Raw genomic sequence first — 15,894 nt, forward strand, 5'->3', positions numbered from 1 at the left:
AATTCTGTTTGTAATTTTCGACCTGAAATCATAATTTGATACCTACTATATTTATGTACATCTAGACTACGGTCTAGAAACCGCAGCGAGTACATCTCACAGTTCACTGTTATAATTGACAACGCTAACGTCGGGTTTCAACGCAAAGCTTTACAAGCTCTCGTGCGTAGCTCGTTCGTAACTCTTGCGCAGTGAACCTAAACACTAATCTAGTATTAACTAACTCAGCTCTGCCGCAGTCGACGTTGTGTCGGTACATCATACCTGTACGTTTACACGTCTTATGCAACATCTTTACCAGTGGCTAAGTATAGCACTGTAATACTATTTTTTTTATTCTCTTAGAAAAATACGTTTTTGTTCTGCAATGAAAACTCACGGATAGACAAGATTAATAAACCCCTTATAAATTATAATTAAAAATATTTCATCTTTTGATAGCATTGGGCTATAGATACAAATGAGCTATCGAGTGCAATGACCTGTTAACATATCTTTGATACTTCAATTAGAGAATTCAACGACCGAATAATTGTAAACTTACATAATCCAAAAATAAGGCAAACGAATTAACTTTTCTATGTCCCACTCGGGATGGTGGCGTGTAATAATCAAATATACATATAGAAAAAAAATTAAATATATAGATTTTTTATATCAATTCACCGAAATAGCAAAGCAATCGCTGCTCCTAAACATCCACAATCGCAGATGAGTTATTCAGCGGAGGAGGCGACATACAGAAAGATGTTATTTCCCCTTTCTATGCGTCCCCTTCTCCGCAAAATCCACTTCTCCTTCTCATCATTTCCTTATAAGAAATGGGTGGTTCTCTGTGGTCGTGGTATTTATTTCACCGAGCGAGCGGGCCCATTCGTGCACCCAACAAATATTGTAGTTGCGAGATCTACTACTGTTCTAATCACCATATATTCTTCTTAGAAACCTTTAAATTAAATGATAACTGCAAGTTATTATAAGTTTACCGTTGGGCCTAAAACCCATCAAAACGTGACAGCCAAGGTCGACAACTGCCTTCTGATAGAGGAAACAGACGGAAATGTTGCCTTGATAAAAGGTACTGTTGCCAGAATGCAGGAAGCGTTCCTATGTCTAACAATACCAACCAAGCACCAGATACTCTATACCTTTAAATATAAAATATACGAGTACATACATACATACTAGCTCGATGAATTACATATATTCCTACAATCTATCTGCTTATAAGAAATTAAAGAATATTGTTTTTTATTACGTAAAAATGACAAAGAATATATGATAAGGATAATTTTGTAAATAAATATAAAAAGACCTTCAATATAAAACATGTGTAGCTCCCGCACCACCAGCACGGACCTCACGGATACTTAACAATTTTTCTCTTTTTTGTTTTTTTTAGCTTCATTCACTAGATTTTCTTATAACTTTAATCGAAGCACTTATATCACCGGGCTAATTTAAAATTACTTTATATACCGAATTGCTTCACCGTCGATATGTTCCTTTTGATTTCAATTTATTTACACTTCACAAAGGCGCACATATCGGTCAGTACATACTCCTGTACATTAAATTAAACCAGTATACAAGTTAGGAACACGCCGTATTCCGCATACAACGTTACTGTCGCACGTCACTGGAAAATCAATATATCTCAACTTAACATCGCGGTTTCTTTGACAACAAATTTAACTGGTGCAGAGAGAGCGATAGGGCGCGGCTGACCGAACATCTTGCTGCACTTATTGCCGATACAAAAAATGTATAAAATATGAAAATTACATAATATTCTATTTGAATTTGTAATGTTTTGTGTGCGACACGCGCGCCTACACACGGCCCCGGCGCGCCTTCTCACTTCCCGGAGAGTGCGGGGCGCCGCCGGGGGTTGGGGCGTACCGAATGACTCATATCGAGGGGTGGATTTACGTTTCGTTACACGGTCGTTCTTTACTAAAGTATAAGTAGAAATTTAAATTTCAAATTCTTAAAAAAACACGAAAATATTTTAAGAAATAACACTCGGCCGTCGAAGTTAAATTGTTTTCTTTTATACCTATTTATCACTATCGCTAGTACATTAGTCGCTTTGAGTATCTAGGGCTCTCTTGAGAGTTGAGAGATGAGCTAATCGACTCCCCAGTATAATCGGTTCGCTTACTTTTTCCACTCACATTGTGCACAGTGACATGTTGAACAATAACTTCACAAATTCTTTACGTAGACTCCAAGTATTTTGATTTTTTTTTATCTATCTGGGATCTGTGTCGTCATCTCTTATATGTCCTCACCGAAGGGATCGAAACCTCAAACAGTCAAAGGTGGTTAAGGCTTTGTCGAAAAGAAAAGAAAATCAAAAGCGCATTAGTACCTACTTACATCGTGGTTATCGAACCCGGATGTGTAGATTGCGGTCCGGCTCGGCAAGGTGGTTAACAACTGTGCCACCGGCGCTCAATCTGAGTCCTACTTGACTATTTTAATAAATTTATTGCTCATTGTATTTTGCTTAATTCTGGTGAGGTGACGATTGTTATTGTTTATTTCTTCGTTTACCTAGTGTACAATTTATAAAAAAATATTATAATCATCACAGGAAACTAATTTAACGATCACAGTTAGATTGTTGTTCGCGGCTTCCTTTCTCGCATCGGGCTATCGAAATACTTTTCCATTTATTTATCAATAAACATTGTAAGCAGTGACTAAAACGTTTAGAAATAATTTAAAAGTAAAATATCTAATTACAACCTTATTTTAATAATGAAGATAATTAGTAATCAGAATATTCTGTACTTTTGTTTGTATGTTAATTGCTTTTGGACTTATTTTTTGAGTTTTAGTAATTAAGCTGACCTCCGACCGGTCTCCAGGGGTGCTCAACATAGCGATTGCCACCATGACGACACCACATGGCAGTATGACAGCAGTAACCGGTCCTTATAATGACGAATGGAAAAATAAGCATAAGGGGTTTATTTGTAAAAAAAAAAATTTTAGAAAATCGTTAAGTACACGATTATAATGCTAAAACAATTTGTTAAATTTTCTTGTAGGTACGAATAGATTATTTAATGACGATAGTGATTACATGACTTACTCGGATGTAGAGCTAAACCGGGGATCGAATTGTCATGTGACGGAACTTTGTAGTGCGGCTGCGGCAGATGTGATTAAGATATAAACATTTCACTTACACACTTACATATTTAATTAAATTATTACATGTTGACATTATTTCGTATTTAATTATTTTACTTGGTGAATTATAAAATAAAATTATATAAATTATACATTTTACTTACAACCTTTGACTTAAATTATTGTAAAAGAATTAATTATAAAAAAGTTTAAATACTTTGAAACGCTCGGGTTATTTTCATTACATTGACTTCACTTAGAGCTGCAGCTGCGTATCTCCGTGTTCAATTTGTATTTAATTTCATTTAAGGTTTATCGCGATTGTGTAAGTATATGTATATGTGAATATAAATTCCTGCAAATACAAGTCATTGTGATTGCTGTAGTCTAAAGGGCTTAACAGATTTTGACTAGTCACTAGCGTGGCGAGTCACTTTTTCTAGGTGCGTCTGTAAGGGTATAGCCAGTAGGACTTAATGAATACCTATTAGTCATAGGTACCTTGGATTTCCACTGCTTAAATTGTACTGTACAATAACATATTTAACTCTAATATAACCTGTGTGTTTTCGCAGGGAATGAGAGGTGTGTGTTTTTGTATGTACATACGGTTCGCGGCACACTACCGCGGGTAGTCGCCATTAAGCTCCTCGACCTATGTTCTTTTCAGGAAAATAAGTAAGACATGGCAACAAAGTCAAGGCTGATAAATTTCTTGAGCGAGGAGCGGTACTCGGTGCTGTCGGCGCGCTACGCAGCATTCCACGAGGCCATGAACGAGCCTACACGGCCCGTGGTGCGCGTCTACGACCCCCTCGGATCGCGCCACCTATGCGAGCTGCAGCTCGTCAGGAAAGTTAGCGCGGAGCTGCAGCAGAAGAAACAGGAAGATATGAAGAAAGCGGTGAGCATCTCTCATACTGTAACTTCCTGTGGCTACGCTATATATATAACATTTTTCCTTCACCATTCATAAGTCGGACGATGAACTGCGAAATTTTCATTATATTATATGCAGGTATAACGTTAAGTGATATTAGTGAAGCAGTTATCATACGCGATAATTTTTCATTAAATCGTTCACAACTATCAGCATGTTATAAGTCACATGACGATGATAAGCGGTGGCACTGACAGTGATGAAAGTAAGAAATAAGTTTCAATAGAAACGTTTAACGTTATAATTTCTCTCCATCACCACCCACAACAAACGAAAGAATAACAGGTGTAATGTATGTTGTCATTTGTCGTAGTCAGTAACTTCAATTTCATTAACTACTTCTTACTGACAAGGCCGGCAAAAGGGAGTAGATGGGAAAACCTGTAGCTAATGAGTAGTATCTTCAATATAAAAATAAAAAATAGGAAAAATTCTAGTGAAGTACTACAACTGGCAATCAGGGCAAAGTCTCATTACATAAGTATTTTGGTACAATAAAATGTTTTTTTGTTTCGTTACAGAAAGCTGCGAACTAAATGTCAGCTTGAAGAAACAATACTTCTATGTACAAACAGGTACATGTATAAATTAGTTGACAACATTTGAAGATATATATAATGTGCATTGCACTTTTTACTGTAACTAATATTAATGTTTCTCTATTTATTACTTTTAATACTTTGTATAAAGAATTTTATAAGCATATCTTTTTAAATCTAAATTTATTGTTTAATAAAAAATTGTTCTCTAATAAATGTTTCTCAAATCTTACTGTTGTTTTTGTAAAATCTTCTCTCTCCATGACATTACTGCTCTGGTTTTCTTCTGGTCACAGATGATGCATTAATTTTTAACAAATTTAATTTGAACCTGTGCAAATGTTACTTGCCAAGATATATAACTGTGTTGAATGCGACCTGTGGCGCAGGGAAGTGCTATTACTTTGTTAATATGTTTATTGCGGACTTATGTTTTCCACCACTCCAGGTGAAAAACATTACAGCTTATAATACTTGTCAGAACAAGAAGTGATGGCACACGTGGAGTATTCCTTTCGCTTTCACTAAAAACTTAAATAATCACAAAAAAATTGTTATAATTTTTTATTGTCATAATTGTGTTTTATATAAAAAATATACTCAAGCCACATAATATTCACAAAAAAATAAGATTCAAACAAACTCAAAATTGTTTGTCAATATCTAGAACTAACGAGTGCATTGAACACTTCTTACAATTCTAAAGTAAAAAAAAAATACTAATATTTGATAGCATAAAAAAAGTATAATTATCTTGTGATAATACATTATGGTATACTTAAAACTAAGAATTGTCCGTCATGACATCCTCGTCTTCATCCTCGGGCTCGGCGAGGTCAGGGTGGCATACCCGGATGTGGAGATTCAGGTTGATCTTGACAATGAAACTCTTCCCACAGGTGGTGCACTTGTGTGGCCGCTTCACGTCGTCGTCTGCAGTGGGCGGGTGCGCTCGCGTCAGATGTGTGCGCAGCAGAGATGAATGCATGCTCCTATCACAATGGCTGCATTTCACGAGGCAGTCCAGCGGCTGCCCCTCGTGGCTCTGTCTATGCTTCTCCATTGTTATTTTGGAAACAAACAACTTTTGGCAGAAGTCGCACTTGAAATTTTTCACTTTAGTGTGCTTCTTCATATGTATCTTTAGACAGTTTTTTGTGGGCAACATTTCATCACATTTGGAACATTTAAACTTCTTAATGTCATTGTGCAGCTGCATGTGCAGCTTGAGATATGCCTGGCCGGTGAAACTCTTGTTGCAGATCTCGCAGTTGATGGTGCTGGTAGAGGAGTGGGTCTGCATGTGGCTCTTGAGGAACTGCGCCGCCACGAAGCTGCGGTCGCAAACTTCGCAGATGTACTTCTTGGATGCAATGCCCTCATGCTTGCTCCGGTGTATGTCCAGGTGGTACTGCGAGTTCACTTTCACGTCGCATAGGTCGCACTTGAACTTCCGTCTCTTCTTGGGGCCCTCCTTTATAGGAGGCGCCTCCGGCTCCATGGGTGGGGTGTCTTTGTCGTTGCCGTGAAACTTTTTATGCAGTATCAAGTAGTCCATACCGTCGAAGGTTAGATCGCACACGTCGCACCTGTACCGTGTGTCGCTTTGTTGTTGTTGTTGTTTCATTTCGTAGGTCACATTGTTTTCACTGCCGTTATACTGTTCTGCCATTTTTTCCCGCTTTACACATCTATTATCGTTTTGCATCTGTTTATCGCTGCCGGCCGGCTCCATAACACTCTTCATCCAATGATCCTGTATGCCGACGCCAGTCTTGCTCTCCATTTGCAGAAGTGACGCTAGGGACACATAACAAGGTGAGGGCGATATTGATCCCTAAAACGAATATAGTCCAGCATACAATATCTCATAATCGCTGTATTGTTGTAATAGAATCGTTATTAGGGCATTGTTGACATGATTGTACCGAAATTTTTCAACTTTTCCGAAGTGAAACACAAAAGCGAGCCTTGTTACAGTAACATAAATTCCAAAAGAGAAGCGAAGCGCGTTGGTTTTTTTTCATATCATTATATGACAGCTATTACTTTTCGATGTTGACATCAGTTTAATTGCCACTGCAAAATTTATTAATGTTCTTTACATTAATAAATTTAAGAAGTTACGAATAAAACATGCGTTTTTAATATTGAGGCAAGCACGCTAGTAATTTTAAGTAGTGTAGAATTACGTATAGAATTTTCAATTTTGTAAATGATAACAATTAGACCTTGATGGTCGCTACCTTATTTTTTATTTATCTATAATCTATTATTTTGACACCTTTCAAACATGGCGTCAAATATGCAATATTTATTTTTATTTACTTTTAATTTTTAAACAAATGTGAAGAAATGAATATTAATGTGTTTTAGTAATATTCTTTAAGAATAATGGCGTCGAGTACCGAGGTTAAAAACTCTGAAAATAATGATGTTTCATCCGATGATGAAGTTTTATCAGTGATCAAAAGTAAAGTAAAGAAAAAAGCCAATAAAAGGAAACGACCACCAAGAAAAACTTATGTGGATGATGATGATGAAGAGGACGATGATGGAATTATGCCGCACGTGTTCGTTCATGTGAAAGTCGAAGAAGTAGAAAACGACGGTCCTTTAGATTTTAGTGGGGTATGTTTTGGCCACTATGCTCATGATGGTTTGTTGGTAAAATGCTTTTTAAGTAAAATTATATTTGTTGATAAAGAAGCAACAACTCAATGATCATAGCCATACAAATCATACCAATCCTTAGTGTTAGACTGTTTTATCTGACAGATGTAAATGTTTTTGTTGATGAATACAGATTTTCCATTATATTTATGACAACATCTATATTTAAAACTATTTTAATGTTATTTAGTGTAATATCCAAGTATTATATAATTTTACAGTATCATAAAGAAAATGTCTCCACATCTCCAACAAAAGCACAAAAGAAGAGTAGAAAACGCAATATAATCAATTCAAAAAAGAAGAGGAGATTGTATGAATGTCCACAGTGTGATGCAGTGTTTGAACAAAATGCAGATCTCAAGGATCATTCCAAAGAACACCAGGTTGTTACTAGGTGAGGAACAGTAGAAGGGTGCTGCAAGCAAATTAACTAAATTTCCTGTAAAAATATGCTCTCACAAATATAGCTGCATAAGTATTATTAATAGCTCAGAAATTAAGTGTAGGATGATGGAAACTGATTATTTCATCCATTTTAGCAAGACTACAAGTTTTCCTTGAATATATTAGATTGACTTGAAAGATAGAAGCAATAAGTAAAAAATATTAACTACTAAAATGAATTAGCAACAATGTATGCATTGATTTCATTAATTGTTATATTTTTGTAGACATAAATGTGAACCATGTGGGCGGTACTTTAACAAGGCGTTCAGCTTGCGGCTGCACAGCCGTGTGCACATGGAGAAGATGGAGATATGTCCCATCTGCGGTGCCGCTTACACCCTCAGGATCAATATGGTATGTTCCACTTGCATTCACCTCACAATTCATGGGTACACACTCAGGCAACACTTGTACTTCTGTCTGAGAGTGTGATTTGCCAGAACTAACTTCATTGCTATGACTTAAAAAAATGTATGTAATGCTTATCTGACGCTGACGTCAATCATCTCAAGTAACTGTTTTAATTTTAGCTGAGACATTTGAATACTCACGAAGCAACATTACCATGTTCTCTGTGCCCCATGAAACTCCATACAAAGGAGCTACTGGAAGAACATTTGATTGCCCACGAAACAAACAATACAGAAGTTTTACTACAGAATGCCAAGTGAGTGATACCAGATTTATTAATTTTAATTGGATTGAATTTTATAATCATTATTTATTGATAATAACACAACATTTAAAATCTGTTTATTTAAATTTTTGCAGACTTGAAAGTAAAGCAAAATTAAAAGCGAAAAGTAGGCTTGCTCATGCCAACACAACATCCAATAATATATCTCTGCAAAACTCCATGAAACTAGAAGTAGAATCAGAGGACAATGAAACGAGCGACGGCCAGAGCGCGTCCAACAACTACGAGGTGTATTTGAAGAGAGAAGATCTGAGCCACGCGACGCAGTGCGCCGTCGTCAGCAAGATGCACAAGGGCCGGCCCGTTGCAGACATCTGCAGGCTCTACAGCCTCACGCCCGAAGTCGTCAACGAGATCTGGGAGGACCGCGACAAGTACACGCTGCCCAAGAAAGCGGGCAAGAAATATATGAATAGCATCTTAGACTCCAGAATAGTCGAGTGGTTCCACAGCCAGAGGGCGAAAGACGTCCAAGTCTCCGGTAAGATGCTGCAGGACATCGCGGAGTCTTTCGCCAAGGAGAGCGGCTTCGTCGCCTTCAACGGCAGCAAGAAGTGGCTGGATCGGTTCAAGGCCAAGTACAAAATATCGCTGAGGGGAACTCCTCCCAAGAGAGACTACACGAATATTGCCTTCGGATGCAAGTGGAAAAATCTGTTCTTCAAGGAGACCTGGTGCGACGTCCGCCTCGGTTTCGCCGACGACGATATTTACACCGCGGACGAGATAGGCTTCTACTACAACCCTTCCAAAGGGCGAATAAAGAAGATGTCCGGAAAGAAATTCATCCAGGGGTACGTGAAGGACCGCCTGGCGATATTCTTGTGCGCCAACGCGAGCGGCCGGGACAAGCGCCGGCTGGTGGTCTGCGGCACCGAGGACCCGCTGGTGCACTCGCATCGCCACCCCGACACGCTGCCCGTCACCTACGTCCGCCATGCGCAGGCGCACTTCACCACGCAGATGTTCGAGGAGTACGTCAAGTACTGGAACAGGGAGCTGCAGGCCGCCAACAGGAAGGCCATCCTCGTCCTGGACAGGGCCACCATTCACTCGAAGCTGATTCTCTCCAACCTGAAGATGGTGTTCGTCCCCTGGAAGGCGTCGTCGGGCCTCATCCCGGTGAGGAACGGTATCTTCGGCGGCTTTCGCGACGAGTTCCGCCGCCTGATCCTGATCGAGAAGAGCATGAACGCGGTGCGCGGCGTGGACCGCAACTTGACGTGTCTGGAGGCGCTCAACCTGGTGCAGAAGGCGTGGGAGCGGCTTCCCGCGCACCTCGTCAACCACAGCTTCGTGTCCACCGGGTACGACGTGCAGCGCGCGCCCGCCTCGTGCCCCCCACACCCCCCACACCCCCCGCCCGCAGACGAGCACGCGCTGTGCCGTCTGCTGCGCGACTACGACGTGCAGCCGTACTACGCGGACCTCGCCCACCTCGACATGTACCTCACCGTGGACGAGGAGCTGCTCACGGGCCAGGGCACCAACGGCTCCGTCTTCGGCGGCAACCACAAGGCCGTGGACCCCGCGGCGCGCGCGCGCGAGCGCGAGGACCTGCTGCCCGTCGGCACGGAGCGCCCGCCCGACGCCGGGGCGGAGCGCCTGCTGACCCGCGCCCGCGCCACGGCAGACCTCGACATCGTCAGGACGTTTCTGCACAACTCCGACACCCCCTTCTCCGTCTACCGCGACTTCCTCGACGTTGAAACATTCCTTCTGCGAAATCCTTTCGACGAGGAGTCCTAGCGGTGCGCGGGACGATGATACATTTTTAATTTAGGAGTATTTGTTAGTCATTTTTTACATTTTGTAATACAAATGTAACAAATATGTTGTTACGTGGTTAATAGATTTTCATTACTCAGGTCGGGATCGAGTTTTGTTGTGTTTGCGGCCGTTACATTGTTGCGGTGACACAGTGGAGTGATCACTAAGATTTTTTTATTACATTTTTTGATCATTCAATTATACAACGATTTTTTAAAATTAATTGTGAAGCAATATCGTGATAATTATAAATGTAGAGCGTAGGGGATGTGAGTGCTGAGTGGGGGGAGGGGGAGGGGGAGCAGGTTGCCTCCTTGACGTGAGATTTTATTTGAAACACCAATGTATGTGACTGGAGTATTTTTGTAAGCAAAAATTAAGCAATATCAAGAAAGTTACGACCAACGTCCACAGCTGTTATATGTGTTCTATTGAACATAAAAATATTTAAGTGTATTATATGTTTGTCTATATTGTAAATGAACACATGATCATTTTTTCTTTGTTGAAGTAATAACGCCTGTTAAGTTTGTGTTAATATTTTTATTGAAAGTAAGATACATTTAACAGATAAAATTATTTTTTAAATTTTGTGGGAAATATGTGTACATTGTTTACCTAATATCTCATACTAAAGTGAGAATTATAATTTGTTGTAAAATTATGAAAACTGTCGTGGATCATTAATATAAAGTAATTAACTAGAGCTCATCTCACACAGGTCAGTGGGCAGCGGGCGCTTTCACACTTGTCTCATGTTGTGCATAACAAGTGAGAGAAAACTTTGTTTAATTACTTTATATTTTTGATATGTTAAATATATTAGTCATGATTTAAATATAAAAATAATTTAATAGTTTGTTGTGATAGTTCAAATTTTTTTAGTAATGTAAAGTGGAAGAGCGAATGTTAGAAAGCTTCACCAATTCCCTATACAATACAACGCACAGCCAACGTCGCGGGTCGCGGCTCTGCGACGAGCGCGGGAAATGTGTTTTGTTTATCTTCTATAGGTTTAATAAGAGTAAATTTACATTTAAAATAAACCATTTAGTAATATAATTTTTATTTTTCAAAACCTAGTGTTAAGAAAGCAATTTTTGTGGCCTGATTTCCTTCACTTTTGTGGAAGTTCTATCAGTCATACTGTCGCTGTGTGCGTGTGCGTGTGTGAGAGAAAACAGTGTTTGCAATACAAGAACAAAATAAATTGATAATCCAACTATTTGTGCAAAGTTTGTTTTTAAATCATTAACATCATGTTTTCAAAATTTTCTAATATTTTTATATTCCTGCATTCAATGGAGTTAGATTTTTGTCATTTCGTGAAATAAAATTACATGATAACAATATAACATTTATTTACAGGAGAGACTACTCTATCTATTATAATAAATTACAGCTATCATCAAAGAATAAATTTGCCTTCACAAGACTAGACTGGTATCTGGTATAGCTGTATACATTTGTCAAATGTAAAAAGGAGTTTGTTACTTTTTTAATTTATTTTAATTGAGCTTAAGGAAATAATAATTTAATTTAATTAATTATGTATGCAAAAACCCCTGTTGTAATGACAATAAATCTAGTCACAGTGGTTAAGCAAAGAGTTTTAAGTTATGCAAGATCTGAGTCAAACACCAGTACATCCTCTCACACACAACTTGTTCTACTCTTCTCTCTCCTGATTTAATATCTAATGCTTCTCTAATGAAGGAGGTATATTTTTGCCGAGGACATTCTCTTGATATTTCAGCTTTTTCACATTTGTTGGATCTTTCAAACTGTCTTCCTCTGTCATTCTTTCGAATCTTTGATCTTGAACAGGCTCTGAAATGTAAAACAAACTATAAATATTTTCATATAAACCATTACCTGCCTCTAGACACTATTTCATTTCCAATCTGATGCTTCTGCTAAATTTTTATATAGTTATGTGTTACTAGCTTATGTCCCTGGCATTTTCGGAATGGAATTAAGAAAAGGACTTAATAAGTTGCCTTTGCATTATTCCAGACAATAATCTAACTCTGATCCAAACTTCATTCAGATCTGTTTAGCCATTTTGTAGATACCTGCTAACAAACATTCATACATTCATTTATTCAGCGATCTAAACATTTGCATTTATAACATTAGTATGATGTGGTCAAAGTATGTGATGCTCACTGTTGTATGGTGTATATCTGTCAGACAACAGGCTCTCAAGGTTGTACCCAATGATGCCCACAACTGCAGCAATGGGTAGGGTTATGTACGGAGCGTTGGTCCTTAGGAACTGCATCAAAATTGGCCACATCTGTAATTAAAGCAAACAAATAAACCCCTACAAATTACTAAGGCATTAGACTTTTTTAAATAAGATTTATTTTACAGTTTTTAAGAATGTAAGTACATCGTGTGCTCATCGGTTTATAAGTGTTGTAAAAAATGATATAATTTCTTATCAATATTAAAAACTTAAGAAGATACATTGTGACATTAACATGATAAAAATGTTAATATTTTTATATTGATCACGGTGTAAAGATTATTCTCTTAGCATTTAGAAACAGACTGTCGTTTTTGTCACTAACACTTACTGTTTATTTTTTATATCATGTAAACAAAATGCTACACCGGTTGAGGTTATTGCATTAACAATATACAGATACCTTTTAAATCTTTTCTCTAATTTTGATTTGTTCTATCGCAGTACATTAAGACCTGGAATATATTATTATTTTAAAGTTTGTAACATTGGTGAATAACTTAAATAGTGATAGAAAATTTTCAAAATACTTTTTATTTTATGCGTCTTCTACTCACACTGTCAAACGTAACATCAATTGACATCAATGCCGAACCAACCAAACTGTCATTTCTATTTTACTATGGTCAATGTGCAGTGTTGATCTATAATATGTTTTTGTTTCGCGCAAATTTTAAGCCGTATCGTGACTGCAAAAATGTTTGCGTTATAGCGATAATGTAGCCGTACCGTAGCATAATATAAAAACAGTTGATTGGCGAATGCTATAAATTAGACGTGTGTTCAACCCAACAAAAAAACAGTAAATGTCAAAGTCAATCTGACGTAACCTGAAAACTGCAAAACAAAAAGAAAGAAAAAAGGAAATCAGTGAAAATGTGTGAAAACGTTTAGAAATTAGATATCTAATTGATATTAAATTAATTCTATTTAAATACAAGGAATCATTAAACTTATCAATAATTGAATTAAGTTTTAAATACAACTATAAAAAAATGTCTCAATCTGCGATTTTTAAATATAGTGTCAAAAATTATTTTACTAAAAGATTAATAAGTCCTTCTAAATGTTTAAGAAATGGGTATGTATTTAGAAACCAAAGTTCAAAAAGTACAAAAACTAAAACAGCTAGTTCAGTGTACGGGACTATGAAGATTTTTGATAGAAATGCGAAAATCTTACAAAAAGAACGCGCGGCGCAAAGAGAAGATTATCATTTGGCAGAATATATAAAAGAAGAGATCGGTTGGAGGACTGCTGATAGAGTCTTTGATGTAAAAAGAACTTTTAAAAATGCAGTTGAGTTAGGTAAGTCATATACTATGCAAACACATGTTAAGGTCGACCAAGTCGATCTTTGCCGATGGATGATTATCAAGTAAACATTAGTAATCTCTTTTGGAGAGATAGTGTGTACGTATATGTTTGAACTAACAGTTTAGTTCTAATACCACTTACCAATATATGTATTGTTCAGGGGCAGGCAGAGGCTACGTTTCCCGCCACTTTCTACCTGACAGTGTGGAGAAGGTCACACTGTGTGACACATCACAGACTCATCTGGACAAAGCTATCATTGGTGATGGAGTTAAATATGAAAAGGTTGTTATGGATGAAGAGAATTTGGATGTAAGTAGGTATGTTTACTATGGCATTAAATACTTTTTGATGTGAAACATCTATAGGATCACTTGTAAACCGAATCATTGGGTTGGCGACGCTTGCCGTGGCGACGGGTCGCCAAGCTATACTGAGGTATACATATATACCGAACCCGGCCTGAATCCACCATAATATGATGCTTTCCGTCCTGTTTCCGGGGACTTTCCACAGGATGAAGGAACCTTAAAGGTTCAGCATGTAATCCCGATAATTGAACTGATCGGAACCTCGAACATTTTAAATCGTTGCTTTGCGTATATATTAAGCTACTAGAAAAACTTCAATATTGTGTTTTAGAACTTAAATCAAATTGATGTGAAACATCTATAGGCTCACTAGTAAACCGAATTGTTGGCGTGGCGGAGCTTGCCGTGGCCTCGCTATCCTAATATATATATATATATATATGTATATATATATATATATATATATATATTTACCTTATTTATATTTTAATAATACATATTTTATTGTATTACCTTTTATGCATATTACTTGTATACACACGATGTTTCACATCTCCCAGGCGTCCCATGATGGATCACATTTTTTTTAAATATCAAAACAAAGAAATTGTAACCAGAAAATCATGTACTAAATGTCTATGTATTTGTATATTTGTGTGTTTTGTGATACAATATGAACAATTTCATATGTGACTTATTTCATGATAAAATTTATAAATAATTTAATTTAGTTCCCAGAGGACAGTGTGGACCTGCTGGTGTCGTCATTAGCGCTGCACTGGGTCAACGACCTGCCGGGATGTTTCGACCGTGTCATGCGCTGCCTCAAGCCCGATGGGGTCAGTACAAATATCGGTGAACACACTTCGTACATTTACCTTTCATGGTAAATTTTATCTCTGTTTAAAATTATTTTTACTCTTGGTATATTACAACCTATGTCGTTTAAAGAATGCAGTGCTATATATAATATTTACATAAATATTGAATTGAATGTGCGTGTGCGTGCAGGTGTTCCTGGCGAGCGTGTTCGGCGGCGGCACGCTGGTGGAGCTGCGGCAGGCGCTGCAGCTGGCGGAGACGGAGCGGCGCGGGGGCGTAGCGCCGCACGTCTCGCCCTTCACACACGTGCAGGACATCGGGGGGCTGCTCACCGCGTCAGTATCTTTCGCATCAAATGTAGTTCAAAAGGGTGTGAAGTGTCGGGAGAGTGAGGTGCAATGGGGTAAACAGGGCTATGTGCACAGGGCGGGGTTCACGCTGCAGACGGTGGACGTGGAGGCGGTGACGGTGTGGTTCCCGAGCTCGTGGCATGTGATGAGAGACGTGCGGGCGCTGGGAGAAGGTAACGCGGCGCTGGCTCGGCCGCCGCACTTGTCGCGCGAGCTGCAGTTCGCCGCCGCCGCGCTCTACGACGAGATGTACGGCAAGGTGCGTCTTCTGCAGCCATCTCGCTACCGTTACATATCAAACAGTACGAGATACGTTGCTCTCTAACTTTGTCATTCGTCCGTCAGGACTTCCCGGAGAGGGGGAGCCGCGGAGTGCCGGCCACCTTCCAGATCATAAACTGGGTGGGGTGGAAGCCGCACCCCTCGCAGCCCGCGCCGCTCCCCCGGGGCTCCGGCGAGGTCTCCCTCAAGGACCTGCACCGACTGGAGGAGATCACCAAACAAACCCACAAGATACAACTCCACACTGATGATGTCAATAATATCAAATAAATAATGTAGATTATAGATCTTTTTTTAAAATGTAATATAACCTTTGTGAAACGTATCTTTGTCCGCGGCTGGTTGCGG

At 38.7% G+C, this 15,894-nt stretch overlaps 5 protein-coding genes across 8 annotated transcripts; 3 read left to right on the top strand and 2 right to left on the bottom strand.

Annotated features, from left to right (window-relative positions):
* The first annotated feature begins 3,388 nt into the window (after positions 1-3,388).
* On the top strand, positions 3,389-4,696 carry LOC106716000. The gene is made up of 3 exons (XM_014509419.2): positions 3,389-3,469; positions 3,815-4,048; positions 4,606-4,696. The coding sequence occupies exons 2-3, from the start codon at positions 3,830-3,832 to the stop codon at positions 4,618-4,620; spliced, it is 234 nt and encodes a 77-aa protein (XP_014364905.2). The 5' UTR covers positions 3,389-3,469; positions 3,815-3,829; the 3' UTR covers positions 4,621-4,696.
* A 569-nt stretch (positions 4,697-5,265) lies between these two features.
* Positions 5,266-6,650, bottom strand: LOC106715990 (zinc finger protein 525). The gene has a single exon (XM_014509408.2). The coding sequence runs from the start codon at positions 6,407-6,409 to the stop codon at positions 5,408-5,410; it is 1,002 nt and encodes a 333-aa protein (XP_014364894.2). The 5' UTR covers positions 6,410-6,650; the 3' UTR covers positions 5,266-5,407.
* Positions 6,651-6,917: 267 nt separating this feature from the next.
* On the top strand, positions 6,918-11,059 carry LOC106716262 (tigger transposable element-derived protein 4). Its single transcript, XM_014509749.2, has 5 exons — positions 6,918-7,254; positions 7,518-7,693; positions 7,971-8,100; positions 8,277-8,413; positions 8,518-11,059. The coding sequence occupies exons 1-5, from the start codon at positions 7,018-7,020 to the stop codon at positions 10,190-10,192; spliced, it is 2,355 nt and encodes a 784-aa protein (XP_014365235.2). The 5' UTR covers positions 6,918-7,017; the 3' UTR covers positions 10,193-11,059.
* Positions 11,060-11,632: 573 nt separating this feature from the next.
* On the bottom strand, positions 11,633-13,135 carry LOC106716272 (small integral membrane protein 12-A). Of its 4 annotated transcripts, none has more exons than XM_014509785.2 (4): positions 13,022-13,055; positions 12,868-12,919; positions 12,383-12,512; positions 11,635-12,043 (listed from the first exon to the last, which is right to left on the bottom strand). In XM_014509785.2, the coding sequence occupies exons 3-4, from the start codon at positions 12,510-12,512 to the stop codon at positions 11,910-11,912; spliced, it is 264 nt and encodes an 87-aa protein (XP_014365271.1). In that variant the 5' UTR covers positions 12,868-12,919; positions 13,022-13,055; the 3' UTR covers positions 11,635-11,909. The 4 variants fall into 4 exon arrangements, with proteins under 4 accessions (XP_014365245.1, XP_014365278.1, XP_014365271.1 ...); XM_014509777.2 differs by having other exon boundaries at positions 12,995-13,036; XM_014509759.2 differs by lacking the exon at positions 12,868-12,919 and having other exon boundaries at positions 11,633-12,043; positions 13,022-13,135.
* A 242-nt stretch (positions 13,136-13,377) lies between these two features.
* On the top strand, positions 13,378-15,816 carry LOC106715611 (arginine-hydroxylase NDUFAF5, mitochondrial). The gene is made up of 6 exons (XM_014508938.2): positions 13,378-13,772; positions 13,942-14,093; positions 14,824-14,931; positions 15,104-15,249; positions 15,340-15,523; positions 15,610-15,816. Exons 1-6 carry the CDS (start codon positions 13,460-13,462, stop codon positions 15,814-15,816), a joined length of 1,110 nt encoding a protein of 369 aa, XP_014364424.2. The 5' UTR covers positions 13,378-13,459.
* The last annotated feature ends 78 nt before the right edge of the window (positions 15,817-15,894 follow it).

This window comes from Papilio machaon, chromosome 19, assembly GCF_912999745.1.
Source record: "Papilio machaon chromosome 19, ilPapMach1.1, whole genome shotgun sequence".
NCBI lineage: Eukaryota > Metazoa > Arthropoda > Insecta > Lepidoptera > Papilionidae > Papilio > Papilio machaon.